This window comes from Eptesicus fuscus, chromosome 3 (assembly GCF_027574615.1).
Source record: "Eptesicus fuscus isolate TK198812 chromosome 3, DD_ASM_mEF_20220401, whole genome shotgun sequence".
Lineage (NCBI taxonomy): Eukaryota > Metazoa > Chordata > Mammalia > Chiroptera > Vespertilionidae > Eptesicus > Eptesicus fuscus.
This window is the reverse complement of record NC_072475.1, coordinates 4,705,555-4,724,872: the sequence shown is the minus strand read 5'-3', so window position 1 is coordinate 4,724,872 and position 19,318 is coordinate 4,705,555. Positions and strand designations below refer to the sequence as shown.

General features: G+C 52.0%; 1 protein-coding gene across 1 annotated transcript in view; it reads left to right on the top strand.

Moving 5' to 3' along the window:
• Positions 1-4,064: 4,064 nt before the first annotated feature.
• Positions 4,065-19,318, top strand: part of ERG (ETS transcription factor ERG) — a 94,356-nt gene continuing 79,102 nt past the window's right edge. The window contains exon 1 of the mRNA XM_054713548.1: positions 4,065-4,576. Within this exon, the coding sequence (XP_054569523.1) occupies positions 4,556-4,576 (21 nt within the window). The 5' untranslated portion in view covers positions 4,065-4,555. The remainder of the gene's footprint in view (positions 4,577-19,318) is intronic.

Genomic DNA, 19,318 nt, shown 5'->3' with positions numbered 1-19,318 from the left:
CTCATAAATAATCCCAACATTCCACGATCTGAGATCCGTGTGTCACTGTAGGAACAATGTACAGCACTTGGGTCCCATTGTTTTGCCTTAAAAAGTCTGGGTTTCAGGGGCCGGCCCAGCCTCCGCGGGTTTGATGTGTGTGGAATGTAAGTTGATTCACAGACTTCCTGGCCTCTAACCTGACCTCCCCGCACCCAGTGACTGGACAAAGCCCTGTCACCCTGCTTCCTCGTGCCGGCCGAGCACCTGGCGTGGAGCGGCCCTTCCTTCGCCAGGTCTGACGGGGTGGGCTGATGTGGAGAGAGGACCGTCAGGAAACACAGGTGTCTCCTGGGTGTCTGATTACAGTTCATGCAGGAGAGCTGCTCTGTTCCTGTTGTGGACAGGGAAGGACTGTGCAGTTAGGTGTGCGCGCACACAGAGGCTGACAGCTACGGGATCCTGTGCTCATATGATACAGATATTTACAAAAAACATAGAAAATTACGTTACTTACATACGTTGGCATTAGACTGTAATGTATGTTTATTGTAAATGTTCTGAAAATATAGGTGAACCAGCCCGGCTGGTGTGGCTCAGTGGTTGAGCATCAATCCATGAACCAGGAGGCCATGGTTCGATTCCTGGTCAGGGCACATGCTTAAGTTGCGGGCTCGATCCCCAGGGTGGGGTGTGCAGGAGGCAGCCGATCCGTGATTCTCTCTCCTCGTTGATGGTTCTCTCTCTCCCACTCCCCTCCTCTCTGGAATCAATAAAGAAGAGGCAGAGCACAGTCTTGGCCGACACACATTGTTTCCCTTGTACCAGGTAGGGGGACAGCAGAGCTGGTTGTAACGTCACTCCCACGGTGGGAGTATCTGCTCCCATTAGCTGCCGCCTTAGCTGGTATTGCCCTCAGCTCCCTCCTCAGAAATGAAGTGGGATTAAAAGTAGCACCTTTATATACACTGAGTGGCCAGATGATGACGATCTCTGAATGCATAATAATCTGGCCAACTCAGTGTATATCCTATATAATAAAAGGCTAATATGCAAATTGTCCCCTCGACCAGGAGTTCAACTGGCAGGCAGGCTGGCCAACCACCCATGTCCCCTCCCCCTGGCCAGGCTGGCCGGACCCCACCCATACATGAATTCATGCACTGGGCCTCATATATATATATATATATATATATATATATATATATATGAGGTCATAATAATCTGGCCACTCAGTGTATATATTCATTGATTTCAGAACTTTGCATTAAATATTTGGAGAACACTGGGCTGGGATGCTGTGGTGCCATTCTAGGACTCAGCAATTATTCTCTTTGAAGATGATGAGAATCAGTCAAACATTGCACCATTCGAAATGAAGATTTGTTTTCCTACGATTCATTATCTCAAAATTAGCTTTTTATTAGATCACTTTTTAAGTTGATATACGTTTTAAAAATCAGACATCATGAAATGTATGGCTATAAATTCGGGAAATCGATCAAATAATAGTATCTGGTTTTATATCTTTTCTTTATTCTTATGAAAGAATAAAAATACACACGTCTGTGCATTTTACACGAATACATATGTACATGCATTTCACCTCAATAAGAGAGAAGAACGCAGAGCCAGCGATGTACATGACCCCAGGAGGTGGCGGAACTGGGTGAAGGATATTCAGAGTTCTTTGCGTTACTCTGTAACTTCCCTGTAGGTTTGAAATGGCGTTCAGTTAGAGAGTTTAAAACATGTCCGTGTTCAGTGAGGAAGGAGTTCCCCGTAGGAATGCCAGGGCTTCCTGCTGCCGAAGCCAAGGGCTTGGAAGTCAACCAGGTCAGGGTGACCGGACCACGTGGAAGTTCTTCCACGGCAACGGCGTTGGCGAGGGGGTCCCCCTAAAGGAGCCGTCCTCCTTAGGGCTGCTCTCTGAGAAACCACACGAGAGCCCTGCTTGTATGGGTACCACAGGCGACACTTGAAATTGATGCTTCTTAGAGCAAACAAGGAGCCTTGTAGGGGTGGGGGGTGTGAGGGGCAGGGGGCGGGCAGGGTGTTTTTCTCAGTGCTCCTGACCCAGCCCATGGAAGCTCCCCAGATCAAACAACCCAGTGCTTTGAAATTTCAGGGCAAACAAAATTTTAATCAGCCCGCCACCATCTCATTCATTGTTCAGAGATGAAAAGAGCGGAAGCCCACGTCTCTTCAAACCATGGGTGCTGAGAATTTGTCAGGGTCTGATTCTTACACAGACCGGGATTTATTTTCTCTTTATTTTTTTCTTCCTTTGTGTCTTTATGTCTTCCACTTTCTCCTTGATCTCTCTCTTTCTTTCTTTCTGTTCTTCCCTCCATCCTTCTTTCCTTCCTTCCTTCTTCCCTCCTTCTCAGCGCTCCCCCCTCGCCCCCCCCATCTAGCCTTCCCCCTGAGTGGGGAGATCACGGGACAACAGAAGTGATGGAGCCCTGACACACGCAGGCCTGGAATCGGAGGTGCCATTCTAGGACTCGCTGGCCGTGCGGCCCCGAGACCAGGCGCTGCCCGCGACTCAGGGCTCCGTCCATTGTGTCCTGTGGCCCCTGCAGAGACCACACCTCTTGACGGGGCCAGCGTTCATGTAGCCAGATCCAAAGCGAAATGTTGATTCTTCCAGAGAACAAGTAATTTCCTGAAAACGAGTGCTTAAAGACCCGCGGTCCTCCAAGGAATGTCCAGGCCTCCACGAGCTGGACTTCCTTCGGGTGGAACACAGATGTGTGTGTGGCCCTGAACTTGCAGCCCGGGTCCTGGAACACTGGCTCGGGCCCTCTGGGGCATCTCTGGGCAACAGGGCCTTCGGGTCTGCGTCTGAGGTGCGTCCGGGTGGGACCAGCTCGCTGCCATGTTAAAAAGTGTTCGTCCTGATTTTAGTTATTTGGATTTTATTTTTTCTACTTTATTTTTAAATATATTTTTACTGACTCCAGAGAGAGAGAGAGAGAGAGAGATCAATGATGAGAGAGAATCATTGATTGGCTGCCTCCTGCACGCCCCACACAGGGGATGGAGCCCACAACCCGGGCATGTGCCCAGACTGGGAATTGAACCGTGACCTTCTGATTCATAGGACGACGCTCAACCACTGAGCCACGCCAGCCGGGTAGTTATTTGGATTTTAAATAAATATTTGAGAGCAAGGATTTGACAGGTTTATTTTTCTCTTTATTTTTCTAGCTTCCTTTAATTCTAGAGCCTTTGTGTTTTCAGCGGGTTTATGGCGGAGCAAATAGAAATGGTGTGTTTGGAGGGAAAAAAAAAAAGAAACGATTTTGGGCATTCCCACGAGATGTGGACTAAAGGAAGGTGGTTAAAAACCCGCAGGCCAGGGGCCATCGTGAAACATCGTCCAGAAATACGTTCTACCTGCCGTTTCCTTTCGGGTGAAGGAGCAGGGGGCCGGCTCCGGCCCTGGGTCCGAGTGGAGTGGCAGCTCCAGGGGCGGGGCCCGAGCAGGCCCGGCACCGGCAGCAGGTCCCCGAGGTGCCGGCGGCCCGTGTGAAGCCACGCGGAGTCCCGCCACATCTGCATCCTGCCTCGGCGCGGCGTGGCACACGGGCACACGGGGTCACACCTGCTGTGACCATCCCAGTCCCAGGCAATGGAGGCCTTTTTTTTTTTTTTTTTTTTAATTAAAAAAAAACCCCACAAAACTCCTGGCTGCATATCATCAAGAAAAACAACATTGTTTTCGGGGTCTCTTATCTCTCCACTCCCAAATATCCTGTTTCTTCGGGTTGGGCGGCCAGGACCAATAGAAAGCCCTTCCTGCCATTGGCTGACTTCATTTCCCAGACTTAGCACAATCTCATCCGCTCTAAACAACCTCATCAAAACTACTTTCTGGTCAGGGAGAAGCAATAATTATTATTAACATTTATTAACGATCAATAAACGCGATTGCATTATGGCCAGCACCATTAAGGTAAGGAGAGGGTACCTTGGGTTGGGCAGAAATCTTGTGCTTCTTACTCTTTTTCTCTGGTTTCCTTTATCAAGGCAGATAAGTGAGGATTGGGCAACACCCCCGCTGCCACAATAGAGGACAACAAGATTTCCTTTGCGCTGCCTAGTAAATTTCCTTTTTCCTACTCCAACCATCCGCAAGGCTTAAAAACTTCAAACTCAGAAAAAAATGGGGTTCCGAAATTCACGGTGGCGGCGGGCCGTGGAGGACTCGGGCGAGGGCTTTGCGGAGCGCGTCTGCATTCCCCTGCCCCGTCCCTGTCCCCCACGGGCCGGACGCCGCTCGGCCGGGCGGCGGTGGACGTGGAGCGGTTGGAGGGCAGGGTCCGAGGCGAGGATGGGCTTGCGGATGCGGAGTTTTTGGATGCTCTGGGGTGGATTCCTGGGCATCAGGCGTGCCCGCCGCCAGGCCCAGTGGAGGAGAAGAGGCCCCCCCGGCCAGCGGCTGCTGGTCATGGGACGGACACGCCAATGTTGACTTGCTTTTTGGATCCTTCATGCTGAGGACGGAGGGTTCTCATAACTCACACGCTGGTCACTGGGCTTGCTCCGTCCTGTGTCCGTCTTTAATAAAATGCCTGCCTTTCTGTGCGCTGTGAGTACACTTCCTTCCCCACGCTGTTTGCTTTGTGGGGGTTGGAGAGGCATGGCCTGTCCGGGCGCCGTGCTGGGGGCTGTGGGTTCCGATGTGTTTTTCTTGCAAACGTGTCCGGTGTCTAGTGTACAGAGGTTAAGGTGGACGTGACTCGGTCTCGGTGGGAACCTAAATTGCGGCCTCATTCCTGGAAGTGAAACCCATGTCCGTGTCAGTGCAAGTCAGCGGCATGGAGTCCGTGGAGGGCCAGTCTGTTAGAATATGTCCCCGGCCACCGTGCCTGGGTGACGTCTGTAGAAACGAGACAAGTCACCAGAAAGGAGGAAAAAGACGGTTTTGGGTCGCTGCGTGCCTTTTGTTCGGTGGCATAGAGGCGAGGAGCGTTCGGGCGTGTTTTCATCGCCGGTCTCAGTTCATTTGAAAGCTCCTGAAAACGAAAGTTTGCCCAGAATGGAGCCAGGGCATTTTCAAATATCCGCCTTGGTTTGGGATTTTTGTCATTGGAAATGCTTGTGTCAGGGGATTCGATGAACGCCCCCCGTCTGAGCTGCATTTCGGAAGCTCTGTTGAGTTTTCACGTCTCCAGGCTGGTTTTATTTCTCCACCTCTGCTCACTAACACAGCCAAATGCTCAGGCATCAGAGACTTTGGCCTCATAGAGACTTTTCTTCCTCTGGCTCAGGGATCACAGCCTGCTGAAATGCCACTCACCGAAAGCCGTGTGGCATTGGGGGTGGCGTGGGCTCCATTTCAGCTTTATGAGTAGAAATTACTTTCTTTTATTAAGCCAGCATGCTACCCTCTGCATTTTAGCCTCGCCCTTAAGTAAGTCCCTATGGCACAGCAGTTACATCGGATATTCTTTGTCCACCTTGGCTAGCTGGAGTGCGATTTTAGGGGTGTGTGTGTGTGTGTGTGTGTGTGTGTGTGTGTTTCAAAAAGGCCATGCATTCAAGGACGTGAAAATAACAGACCACCCTTCAGAATGTGGGTGCCTTCGCCACGCACCCCAGCGTTACGCTTCTGAAGACGGGAAGCCGTTCCTGGAGCCGGAGCGTGCGGGGGCTTTCAGAGTACATTTTGGGGGCAGCGCTGCCACTTGTCCGGGGTACCCGGCTTGCTGTCCCGTTTCACTGCGCTGCGTTATCTGTGGATTGTCTGCGTCTCGGGCGGACTTTTAAAATGACGTCAAGTGAATGCCTTTTAATCCCTTAAAACGGAATGGCCCCTCTGTATAGGCAACTTCCTCTAAGATAGGTTTCTGTCTGCCTTCCTGGGGAGGCTCAGGAGATGGTTTTACCGACGTGTTTGTGGGCCCAGCCGTGGACCGCAGCTTTTGTTCTGTGAGTGCAGAGCTCACGTCGGCGGAGGGCAGGCTGAGGCTGTCCGCGGCTCTAGGACGCGGTCTTCCCGACAGGCGGTGCCAGGCCCACGCGCGAGCCCTGCGTGTTCTGTGCTCTCCGTGAATAAACCAGGGGGTCCATGGAGTGCCGGAGGCGCTGCCTTGGTGCGGCGGCGTCCCACAGATGAGGGGCGCTGGCTTTTCGGCGCGGCGCTCAGGCCCCGTGCGGCGTGCTGACAGGCTAAATGTTTTGAGGCCGCCTTGGCGACCCTCGCCCTCATCGTCCCGGGCTGGTCTGCGACTGGGAACACACTCTTTTTGGGCAGCAGTAGAGGGATTTCAGGGGCTCACGCATATCTCGAAGTGTTCCCGGATTTTGAGATCAGATCACGAGTTGTCAGAAAGCCAGTGAACATTGAGGGTGAGGTCCCCGCGTGCAGGTCACGGATCGGGTTTGGTTCCGCGCCATGGGACAGTAAGGAGGCGCGCTGACACCCCTTCCCCCGCTGCCCCTCAAAACCGCGCCCTGTTCTCCCACAGACAGCAGGGCCCGGTAGCCCCGGGGCGCTATCTGTGCTTCTGTTGGTGTTTTTAATCCACCCCCCCGAGACGTCCCCGATCCTCCCGTTAAGCGGCAGGCCACTTGGGAAGGCTGCTGCAGCCACGCTCCCCTCTCAGATGCTGCTTTTACCTGCAGGCAGTGCAGCCGTGCGCAGGGCAGGAGACGCTACATCTGGTGAGAGTCTTGCTCTCCCTGGACTCCTTGGGTGGTCCAGGGGCCCCGTAACAGCCCCTGCTGCTAGAGTTGAATGGGTTTGAGTCTTTAAAAAAGGGGAGGGGGGGGAATGTGGGGATTTTCCTTTATCCCAGCAACCTGGTGGTGCAGGAGGAGGAGGGAGCCAGCCCAGCACGCAGCAGGCGAGGATCCCGCAGGATATGGAAAGTTACCACCGCGGCCTGATGGGGAAGCAGATAGTACAGTTTCCAATCAGTTGTTTAGATGAGTCACTTTCTCTGATTGAACAGAGGTGGCCGGGTTGGACGGTAATTGCAACCTGAAGCGATCATTGACCAACAGGCAGCCCCTTCCCCACATCTCATGCCTTGCACCCCGCAGGCGCCTGCTGCGCATCGGCCATGATGTGTGAGCACAGAAAGTTACCGAAAAGCCCCGGGTTCTGTGGAGGAAGTTCATCTCCTCGGGTTTTGATGAGTTTAATAGCTCTGGGTGTACGTATGGTTTTCATCAACCCATCGGCTTACGCGGAATAAGAACCGTTTCATCCCTTGTTGGGGGGCGGGTGTGTGACAGTGGAAGGCGTGGGACACGGAAGATGCCGCCGCCTGCTCCGTGAGTACCTTCCCCCCAGAGGACCGCCGAGAGTGGGAGTTCAGGCCATTATTTCAGATGGCTCGCGGCGTGCGCGGCGGCGTGGCTCGGGGGCATGTTTGGTTTCTGAGCCGCTGTGCGCACTCGTCCCGGGCACCTGACTCAGCGGCCCGGAGAGCGGATCGGGCCACTGAATTTGTGGATATTACTTCCCATGAAGTACATTTATATGGGACTGCCAGGCTCTCAGGGAACTTTCTGAAACGCCGAACCATTTCTTAATTACGTTTTCTTTAAAGTGATGATTTCACAATTTTTTTTTTTTTTTAAAAAACACACCTTTATTGGAAAGAAAACCCTCACAAACACACACATACGTATGGTTTTTACATCTCCCGGAAAAGCGCCCAGAGAATGAAGTGAATAAGGGAACAGCCGTTACCGATGCCTCCGGGAAATCCTGCTCCTGTCTGAGCCTCGGAACCAGCTCCCCCCGAGGGAGCACAGCCCACCAGAGAGAACCCCACTGGCCCCAGGAACTGACTGGACGGCCAGTGCGGAGGGGACACAGGCTCCGGCAGGGGCAGCTGGGGTCGGAGCGGCCCTGGGGGACGGTCTCTGAGCGGAGGGGCGTGCTCGGTGCTCGGCCGGGAAGGGTCTTCTCTCGAGAGCGAGGGGAGCCTCAGCTGCCACAGGGGACTCGTCCCTCCTCTGGGGAGGCCAGGATGGAGGGCAGCTGTTCTCTTTGCTTATCGTCTGTGGCCACAGACACACCTGCATTGGAATCCATACAGTCCCATGACCCCGGGCAAGGGCCCTCACCTGTGTGACCTCATTTCCTCACTTGTAAAATGGGACTTTAAAGGCTGTCCTGTCCCGTGCTGGTGCTAGTGACGGCTGGACAGAGCCTCTAGCAGGTGCTCAGCGAATGGCAGCTGCCGCAGGACAGTCCGTTCCTCAGAGATCGCACCGGCCCGGCCCGGCTCTGAACTCTCTGCTGTTCGGTTGCCCTGCTTCAGCTGTGAAACCCAGAGCCCGCGGATTTTAGCCTAAAGCTTTTGAAGAGGTAGAATAGCAGGTCCCTTCTGCATGTCAGGGCAGGCACACCGGCCTGGGAGGCCGCAGCCGGGGGAGGTCAGGAGGAGGGAGCCTGTGGTGTCCTTGACTAAGGATGTGACAGGTCAGGTACCCACAGCGGGCAGCGGCGGGCTCTGTGCTGAAGGAGACAGAGCCTACGAAGCCGCCTGTCCTGACTGGGGCAGGAGCAGGCTACTGGAGTACCGCCAGTCCTTCGTATTCTCGGGAATGTTGACAAATGCACTTGATTGTTTTTTAAATGGAAAACAACAACAACAACATGATAAAGTCCATACACATTGCTCCTAATTCCAACCAGCCAGAGAAAGTGACCCGCATCTGTGTGTCTGCCTGCTGTGTGTCTCCCTCTGTCCTTCTGTCTGCCTGTCTTGCTTTTCTCAGTTAACATTGTTTCACAACCATGTCCCCAGGTCACTCAAAATATTTGGTAAGGGTAAGCAGGCTTTTTATGCTTAATTATATTCCTTTTAAAATAACATTATAATTTATTTAACTGATATCCTGTTGTAGGAAATAATACTGCTTTCAGTTTTTCACTCACTAGATTCAGTTTTTCACTAACTAGATTGCAGCTCAGCCTCTGTCTAATTTTTTAAAATTCATTTTCTTAGTCCTGGGGCTTAAGGAAAGGAACGACTGGACCAATGGGTATCCATAATTTTTTAAGTCTCTGCCAAATATAAATATTTGCCAATTAAAAAAAAAAATTGGCCCATTTCCTCTCTGGAAAGGTTGTGCCAATTTCCACCTCTTCCAGCCATAGATGAGGCTGGTTTCTCTGTACTCATAACAACTCTGAATATGTTCCTCTTTGAATCTTTGCCACTCTGCCCGGCAAAGCTGGAATCTCACTTTTATTTGTATTTCCTTAATTATGGTATTTCGTTCCATTTTTTTGACTGTGAACTTATTTGAGCGAGTGGCCACTGTGACCCCTGGATCTTTTTCTTCTGCGTCCTTTCATTCCTTGTTTGATCAGACCTCTTCCCCACGTACTTCCCCTATTGAACTTGGCTGAGGCGCGTCGTGTGAGGTTTGAGACCATTCCTCATTCTGTCCACTCCCTCCCGCTTCGTTCCTCGGCCGTCAGCACGTTCCCTGGCTTCGCTTGCGTTTGTGGATGTTCTCCAAAAACTTCACGTAGACCCGCGTCCGCCATCGGACCCGCCTTCCGTGTAGACGCTCCATCTCTTGGGTGTTCTCCACAGTGACTGGCAAACTGTAGGGACTCAGTAAAAATTTGCTGAAAAAAATAAATTTTAATTAAGATCCTTTGAAGTCCCGAAGAGAAAAATGAATACATTCTCCCCCAGAGACTAGCTCATTCTGAAGTTCTAAACACGGTAGTCAAATCATTCCTGTGGATTTTTAAATAGACGTCGTATTGCTTTAGAGAGAGCTCTCCTAGGTAAGTAAACATTAAACAGAGGTATGTTGATGTTCCAGAGAGCACAGAGAAACAGCTTTAAAGGCAGCTGTTGTATCTTGAGTTTGTAACCCCACTGATGATCATCCTCAGCACCGCTGGGTCCAGGCCACGCCGTGCTGGGCGCTCCCACGGTCTCATGCGCTCCTCACACAACCTGGATGCCGCTGCGTTGGCACCAGTGAAGGCAGAGGATTAAAGAGGCTGAGAACCTTGCTCAAGTCACACAAATCTCCTGGTTTCCCCTCAATTTATCATCAGATCACCTCCTTTTCCTGCTCATTGCCCCAGCCTCAAATAGTAAACTACGGTGCAGGAAAAAAAAAAACGATGTTCAGTGACACAGTGATGCAGTTCATTGAATAATGAAAACAACTGGCTGATTTACGTTACTGCTTTTGTCTAAAACAGTAACAACACACCCAGGCGACAATGATTACACTTTCGGTGGTTAATCCAGCGAAGGGGCCAGAAGCCTCAGGCCCCGAACCCTGCGCCAGACGCCGTGTTTGCCTGGGGACCAGGTTCTTCCCCTTTTAGGCAGTTGCCAAGGGGCAGTGGCTCTAGGTCCCGGACCAGCTGCTGCTTGGCGTTTCCTCCTCGTCCCAAGTGTCAACTTCCTTGCTCTCGTCTTGGGACTGAAAGTGCAGCTCCGAGTTTTCCATCCGGTGTCACCCAACCTTCGGGCGGTCATGGAATTATTTGCGGGGCGGGGGGGTAGGTGGAGGGGGGGTCTGCTGCTGCCCACAGATAAGGGCAGGGACATCTAGAAAAGAAGGGCCAAGGCCGAGCAGCGTCATTTATTTTTAAAGCCGCATCATAGTCCCGTCAGAACATTTCCATCAGGGCTGCTGCAAGACCACGCCTGTCACATGGTGGAGAAGAAAAGAAAGGACGTTTAGAGCATGCTCTGAGTCGGACACCGCCACCTCCCAGGCATTCTTCCTCGCGGATTTAGCGTCTTTCTTTCCATATTGCAGTGTGGCAAGTGAATTTTTTGGGCATTGCACCATTATCAGCAAAGCCAGCACTGGAGAGAGAATTTCTCCCTCAGCCCCCACTCAGATTCCCCCAGCAGCCACGCATTCAAAGCATGGGCCCCGCCGGGGGGGTCTGCCCGAGTGTCATTGCTCAGGGTGAGCTCTGTGCGAGTGCTGGTCCGTGCTCACCTTAGAGGAAGAGGAGCTGTTGAAACAACACCCCAGAGCGTGTCAACACGATTAGTTTGTGTCTCAATTTGAGGGAGATTTCCCAAGACGTTGCTCCAAGTTTAGAAGAAAAAAAAAAGTGTATGTGGTTTTATATTGCGAAGTCCTCTTTGGATCTGTGTGGCTCGTAGGTGTGACCTGATGTGCCCAGAGCGTCAGAAATGTGAAGGGGTGGAGGGAGCAAGCACAGCCCATGTCTGTCTCCCTCCCAGGGAGGCCCTGGGTGCTGTTTCTCCAGGGCTTCCTTAAAATAGCCTCTGCGGGGAAGGGGTGGGTCTTATCTTGCTCCCACGGAAAGGGAGGCGAGAGGCAGAGGCTGGTGGGGGGACGTGGGGAGGGAGCGGGTGGCTGCCGCGTCCCTCTGATGCTGCATGACCTCAGCAGGTGAACTCGCCCCTCCTGGCCTTGCTCCTTCCTGGGAACCAGGGACAGGGGCTTCCTGACCTTTCACCCTTGCCTGGTCTCCGCTCAGATACCTGGGCCTTTCCCTCGGTAACACTAGTTTCTGCCCTGAGGGCTTGTGGCGAGATGAATGGAGCTGGGTCCATTGTTCGCTAATTTTGTTATTCATTCCATTCAAATACATTTTCCTTGCAGGACTCAAATCAGGAAATCCATAAAAGCTCTGTTTTTCTTTCCATTTCTACGACAGTTTGTGAATTGACATTTTTTTATTTTTTACTTTTTTTTAGGTAAGCCAGTTTTTCCCTAACACGTTCTTTTCTATTTATTATGAAATAAAGACTCTTCCAGAACAGTGAGTGCCCGTGGCTCCGAGCACTTGATCGGCACGATGACTTGAGACAGGGCTAGGAAACTTGCTGCTGGGTGAGCCTTGGCCCCTGCCCAGCTGGGCCCGGGGATGACCTTCGAGCCTTTGTCACCCTCTTTCTCTTCGCACTTCGCACGCTCACACCCCTTCCCTGCATGTCCTCTTGCTTTGCAAATAGCTAATAAGCCAAGGGGAGATATTTAAAAAAATATATTTTTATTGATTTCAGAGAAGGGAGGGGGAGAGAGAGAGAGAGAGAGAGAGAGAGAGAGAGAGAGAGAGAGAAACATCAATGAGGAGAGAGAATCATTGATCGGCTGCCTCCTGCACACCTCACACTGAGGATCAAGCCTGCAACTGGGGCATGTGCCCTGACCGGGAATCGAACCGTAACCTCCTGGTTCATAGGTTGATGCTCAACCACTGAGCCACGCCAGCCGGGCCAAGGGGAGAGTTTTATAATGTGAAAGACAGTCATGAGAATGAGGGGCTCCTAGAACATCTCAGATGTTCAGGGGTTCCTCTCAGACCTGCTTTCGTCCACTTCCCTCTGCCTCTCACCGATCCTGGGTCACTCCCCTCATCCCAGGACGTCGGGGACAGTTTGGCTGCAAACCTGGGGTCTGGACCAAAGAAATAAAGGGATGAGGCAGGAGGCTCTGCCTGGGCGAGGGCACAGCGTCAGAAGCAGTAGCTACACCTCAACTTGTGTTTTACCTCAGCGTCATTGCGTGGGAACTCCTGGAATTGGAAGCAATTTGATGTTCACATGTAAAATAAGAATATTGTCCAAGGTCAAATATAAGTGACCTTGTGAGCTCTCTGGCTTCCGAAGTATCCTTTCCACCACGTTGACTTAACATGGAGAGTCTCACAGACGTTACCTGTTCCAGGGGTGGGGAACGCCCGGCCCGCGGGCCGTAGAAGGCCCTCAGAAGCGTGAGGGCTGAGTTCATTGAATGTCTGACCAAATGTAGCAGGCTCATTTTCAGGGTGGTAATGGTGTATGGCCCCGGAAAGATGTTATAAATATCCCAATGGCCCTTGCCAGGAGAACAGGTCCCCACCCCTGTCACGCCGAAGCCTGTGGACGGCCAAGCCTGGGTCACGCACAGTCGAGAAACACCGCTGCCTGGGCTAGAGCAGCGTCCCCGGGAGAGAAGCCGCCCCGTCTCTTGGGCATCTGAGAGGGTCCCTTCTGTTCTCCCCAGAAGGCTGATGGATGGCAGGGACCGGCTCACCGTTGGGAGCCCCGTCAGATGGCAAACGGCTCTGATAAGAAGCTGCTTGTGAAAAAGCGCACGTGCGTGTTTTCCAGCCTTGTCCTCGGAGATGGAAAACATCTTTTTTTAGCCCCCGTGTTTACTGCTCTGGTAAACAGCAAAATGCTGCTGTAGCAATTACCTCGAGGATGAAGGGTCTGTAGACAGATACTTCCTGCGCTCACTTCCTCCGCCCGTAGCCAGCCCCCCAGGGGCACGCAGGGCGGGAAGGGCTCCCCGCGGACGCTTCCTCTGCGCGAGAGCGCTGGCCCCGGCCTCGTGATCTCCCCTCCAAGGGGAATAGCCTGTTGCCACAGATGTTCGGGCAGGATGCTCGTCTTGGAGGAGGTGAGAATGTTCCTCCAGGAATGGCTTCAGCCCCTCCTTCTCACGCTGGGGCTGGTCCGCGTGCTGGTTTTCACGGCGAGGACTGTGACTGGACCAGATAGGTCTGTGCTAAGATCCGTGTCCCGTAGGCATCTCGGCCGCCTTTTTTATCACGGAGAGAGATGCATGGGTCTGCTTCTGTATTTGCTGGGAAATGAGCCGCTTTGAGATTCGGTTGAAGGTTTTCTCTGTGGTTCCTCCGGGTAACAGTCGTTGGAGATTTTGCTTTCCTGAGTCGAGCCGAGATCGCCAGATTTGGGTACAACAATCTCAGGGCACAGATTGTTCCCGGGGCTGGTTTTACACTAGTTATTAAGTTCCAGCGGAGGCATTGTTTAGGTCCTTTGAACCAAAAAGCAAATAAAACCATCACACACAAACACCGAACAATAGGGAATCATCAATTATCCATCCACAGGATATGTCCTTAGCGACCGGCCCCTGTGCAGGGGGAAAAAACATATCAAGTCAATAAACAGTAACCCTGAACAATAAACTAAATAAAATAAATAGCACCTGAGCGCCACACAACTGAAGCGCTGGCCGCACGCCAGCGAGTGATGTTTACCTCTCCGAGCAAGGAAGCCCACGGCTCCAGATCGCCCACGAAATCGTCGGAAGACCCAGCAGCTGCTCATTGTTGGCTCCGGTCCTGGTGAAACACCTCCTTTGATGACAAAGGGCCTGGGAGCTTTGCCTTGCAATGGACCAAGGGACTGGCCCAGAGAGATCCCTCCTTCAGCACCCAGCCCACGGGTGTGGCTGACTGATAGGTGGGGAGGCAGGGGTGTCTGACCCCGAGAAGCTGCCAGACGTGGTTCCATGTAGTCATGTTGGAAGGTGCTAGTCCATGAATACACACCAGTGACTTGTCTACACGCTTAATCCACGTATCTTGGTTGAACTGATGGTGAAATTACCCAAAGAGACATTCTCTTGGGACAGTGGCCGGCAAACTCATTAGTCAACAGAGCCAAATGTCAACAGTACAACGATTGAAATTTCTTTTGAGAGCCACATTTTTTAAACTTAAACTTCTTCTAACGCCACTTCTTCAACATAGACTCGCCCAGGCCGTGGCATTTTGTGGAAGAGCCACACTCAAGGGGCCAAAGAGCCGCAGGTGGCTCGCGAGCCGCGGTTTGCCGACACGGTCTTGGGAGGACTCACTTGTTTATATACTTTAGCTCCCTGTAAAATCTCAGGACCCTTCGGTTTGAAGGAAGACTGCTTGCCTCTCTGGGTTTGCTCCCTGGATACCTCTATGGTACAGCGTTGTTAGCTTTTAGGGAACTCTGGGAGGCATCCCTGAATCTCCCAGCATGCTTTGCACAGTGACTGCTCAGACCAACGGAGTCCTCGCTGGTCCCAGCGCCCGGATCTCGGCTGTGGGATGCTGGTGCAGGACCGTCCAGCCGAGACGCTCCTCTTTGACGCCAGAGGGAAGGCGCCCCGTTGGCATTCTCCCTGGAAGTCACCTGTCTGCCTAAGGATTGGGGAGGGGGGTGTATGTTGTGTTTTCTTTAGCCCGGAGGGAATACAGGTCCGACCTGTCCATTGAATAACATATCGTTCAAACAACAACAAAATCAGACTGTGTTCTTTCCCCCCATTTCTAAACAATTTTGGGGGGCGATTAGGAAATGAACATTTAGAAAAAGAAATTAAAGTAATTGGTATTACACCACCAAGAGTCTTTTAAGACTTTATTCTTTTGGATTTAGGGTGGTGTTTTTTTTCTTCCCATGCACACAGACATATTTTTTAAAAAGAATAATAAAATATGAGCAACCAGACTCATTTTTGGTAGCTCTTTTCCACTCACTCCCTTTTTTACAGGACAGTGAAGAAAAGAGGAGTCAGGGTTGCATTTGATACGATTTCCTTTAGCGATTAAGGCCCCGTATCTCTTCCCAAGGGCCCTTCTTATGGGGCAGAATGCGAGTGCTGAGGGCAGGCCTGCCCCACCGCCCTGGCGAGCTGACTTCACTTTCCCGTGCCTCAGTTTCCTCATCTGGAGAATCGACTCCGTAATGATGACAGCACCCGCCTCCTGGCGGTGGTGCAGGGATAAAACCGCTCAATACCTGTGCGTGCTTTGAACAGTCGTGTGCGTTAGTGTGCAAAGAGTACTCCCTGTTAGGGGCTCTTTTTGGCCACTTATGCTGGTCTCATCCTAGTATTTAATTCACTCTCCTATCTTATGTGCTTTTTCTGGCGTAACCCATTCGTGACTGTATTTGTTTCCAATGTTTGCCTTTTGAAGGGACCCCTCCGATACCCTTTGGGTATTTATAGCTTCTGAAGAGATGAATGCACATCCCTCTATGTTATTTGTTTCCATCTCATGCTATTCCTTGGAGGACAGTAGAGGGAACACAGTAGAGTCCCCATCACGAGCCCGTTTACTGGTTCAAGCAACAGGTCGACCCAACTTCCAGCAGCCGAACTTGGCCGCATTTTCAGGAGCTCAAGAGACCGATGGTGTGAGGCTGCAAGGAAAAGCCGCGCTGGAGGCCCGGAGGTGTTCCGGTCTCTTCCTGAGCCTCCCCGCTGGCCAGCGAACGGACAGGTTCTTCAGTGCGAGTGACAGCTGGTCTCTGGAGTGGCCCTGGGGTGGGAGGAAGGCGTCCGCTGCTCTGTAGAACTGACGACTAGCGCTGGAACCTTCGGCAGAGAAGGAGAGGGGCAGGCATGTCCTGAGCGGTCACATTGCCAGGTAATGGTCATCCTTCCGAATGACGGAACTTACCGACCACCAGAGACTCTTGCAGCTCTGGGAGTTCACGTTCAGCACTCTCCACCTTGAGTTACACGTCTTGTCATCTTGTGTCTGGGCCGACCATGCCTGTAAGAAGCAGTCGGTGTCTGGTCGATAAAAACTCCACAAGTGAATGGACATCTGCCTGGTGATAAGTGCATGAGTGAGCGCGTTCATTAGCGAGGTGGGACCTGATCCCATGTCACAGAGAATGCATTCATTTAACCCATGAGCAGTTGCTGACGGCTGACGTGCAGAGCATCCTGTAAGTCGCCTCTAGGAGATGGGAGGGAAGTTGTGCTGCTGCTGCTTCTTTAAATTATATTTTTTGATTGCTTTCAGAGAGGAAGGGAGAGGGAGAGAGAGATAGAAACATTAATGATGAGAGAGAATCATGATTGGCTGCCTCCTGCACACCCCCCCATTGGGGATCAAGCCTGCAACCCGGGAATGTGCCCTGACAGGGAATCGAACCGTGACCTCCTGGTTCATAGATCGACGCTCAACCACTGAGCCACGCCGGCTGGGTGAAGTGGTGCTTCTTGGTCAGGAGAGAATTACTATGTGTCTTGGCCCAGCGTCGGCATGATTTGAGTGCCTATGTGAGACACAGTGTCTGTGTGGCCTGAAGAGCCTGCCTGTGTTGGGAGGGTGGGGGGATGGTGCCGCTGCCCGGAATGGGGTTGGGTGTTGCACGTGTGTGAGCACCTGAGCGATGAGCACACACTCTCTGCGGGGCCATCGTTGGGGATGCTTCTGACTCCTACAAGCAGAGACACAGCCCTCGGGGCCGCACTGTGTTCCGTGACACTTGTCTGCGCGAGGCCCAGCACCAGGCGGGCGTTCGGCTTTTACGGAGTGGCAGCACCTCCCGGTGTTCACACAGCCAGGGTCTGCTTGGGGTTATCTCAATGTCCACGCGCTGCACACCCCCGACGCCATGACGGGTTGTCTTTAATGGGCTCTGATGGGCGCTGTTGGCTTTTCCTCTGGACTGTCGTCCCTCCTTTGGGATGTCAGTGAAGCTGTGATTTAGTCGCTAGGGCACATCTGCTCGTATCCACGTGGATTCCACCGAGGGTTTTGTGTTCCCTGTAACCCAGGCAGCTCCTCCAGCTCTGTCACTCTTCTTTTTTTAAAAAATGTACCTTTATTGATTTCAGAGAGGAAGGGAGAGGGAGAAATAGAAACATCAATGATGAGAGAGAATCATTGATTTGCTGTCTCCTGCACGCCCCCTACTGGGGACCCAGCCTACAACCCAGGCATGTGCCCTGACCAGGAATCGAACCGTGACCCCATGGTTCATGGGTCGAAGCTCAACCACTGAGCCACGCTGGTCGGGTGCACTGTCATTCTTGTATACGTGACATCTGCAGTAGAAATGAGGTGCTAGAGCATCTTCATAAATAGCTAAGTTATTCGTATTCAAGGGCAAGATAATCTGCCTTATGATAATGATGAACTTTCATAGCCGTGAACAATCAATGTCACTAAGTCAGATAATAAAATGGAATTCCCTACTGAAATTTTAAGTTTAGCAAACATATTGCTTAACGTAACAGGCTTCACTGGTCAAACTATCATGAAGGCAGTATTTATATTTATTTCATTTTCAAAACTGAGTTATCAGCTATTAAAGTGTGGATTCATTTTTGGGGGACACCCTGTGTATAAGCCTAAGAAAATGAGGTCTTTCATAAAACCAGAAGTATTCTTTCATCTTGGTGAGAGGATTTTTCCCCAGCACAGCGCGTGGCGTACACAGTGCGTCTCCATAAATAGTTGCTGTGAATGAACCTACGAGTGAATGACCAATGGGGCGGCAGATCTTTCGCTGGGCGAGGCACGTCTCTAGCAGGGCACGTGATTAAAAGGAACCTGGCGTGGTGGCTCTCCCAGCAGAACTGCCGTCGGGTGTGTAAGGAGGCGAGGGAGAGGAAGCCGCTTTTACTGGGGAGTGCAAACGTTGGAAGAAACCCGATGGGTCCTCTCGAGTTCCAGTGTTTCCCGGCCCAGTGATACTTTGGATCGCTAGACTCTTGTTTTGGGGATAATTACAAGGAACTCCTCAGAGAACGAGGCTTTTTTTGGGGAGTAAACATGAAGCCATCCAAATGGGACTAATTTGCCCACAAATGTGGGTCGGAAAAACATACTAAAGAAATTATATCTTAACTTCCATTTTTTAAAAAAAAAAACTTCTAACATTATTTTCAAACGAAACTCGGGGGAGATTTAAAGATAGTTGTCCAAACACGTCCCCGCCCGACTTCCATTAGGATGTGAAGTAGACATTTCCCCCCGCCCACCCCCCAGTGGTCTGAGGGCATGTTTTCCTAAGCAGAAAAGGCAGGGCATGGTCCACCAGAGGAGTTTACATGGAAAGGTTTCACAAAACCAGTGTTTTTCTGAAAAAAAAAAAAAAAAAAAAAAAAAAAAAGGCGATCTGGTCGCTGGAACCAGGAAGTTCCTTAATTCTTAGCACAGTCTGGCGCACTTTTGAAAGCGATTCTAACGCTGTAAATCAAAGCATGGGCCATAGAATGCCCTAAAATGGCAACACTCTGGTGAAAAACACTAGCCCTGGTCGCGGCTCCGTTTGCTAGGGCTGCCATGGAAACGCCCGCCGCCGGGCGGCCTACCACAATGGACCTTCATTCTCCTGCTGTTTCTGAGGTCAGCAGTCCGAGGGAAGGTGTCAGCGGCTGGTTCCTTCTGGGGCTCCCCCCCTCCCCGAGGAGAACCTCTCCCAAGCCCCCTCCCAGCCCCGGGGCCTCCCACACCCTCGTGTTCCTTGCATTGTAGATGCATCACTCCAACCTGTCTTCACCCCGCTGCCTTCTCTGAGTCTTTGTTCTTTGGGGTCTCCTTTCAGGATGCTCTCGGTAGCATTCAGGGGAGGGGCCACCCTAGTGTAGTGTGATCTCCTCTCAGTCCTTACTTCACTTACATCCGTGGGGACAGTGAGGTTCCAGACAAGGTGGCCTTCAGATGGCGGTGGTGGAGGGGACGCCTCTAACCCGCTGCGGGTAGGTGGGAGACACCTCGGGTTGCCAGGGTACCGGCTTCTCCTCTGGATGGAGCTTTCCCATTGGCCGAGCAGGACACTGCCCCCTGAGGATGCCTGGCCACGGAGGCGGGGAAGCCGGGAGT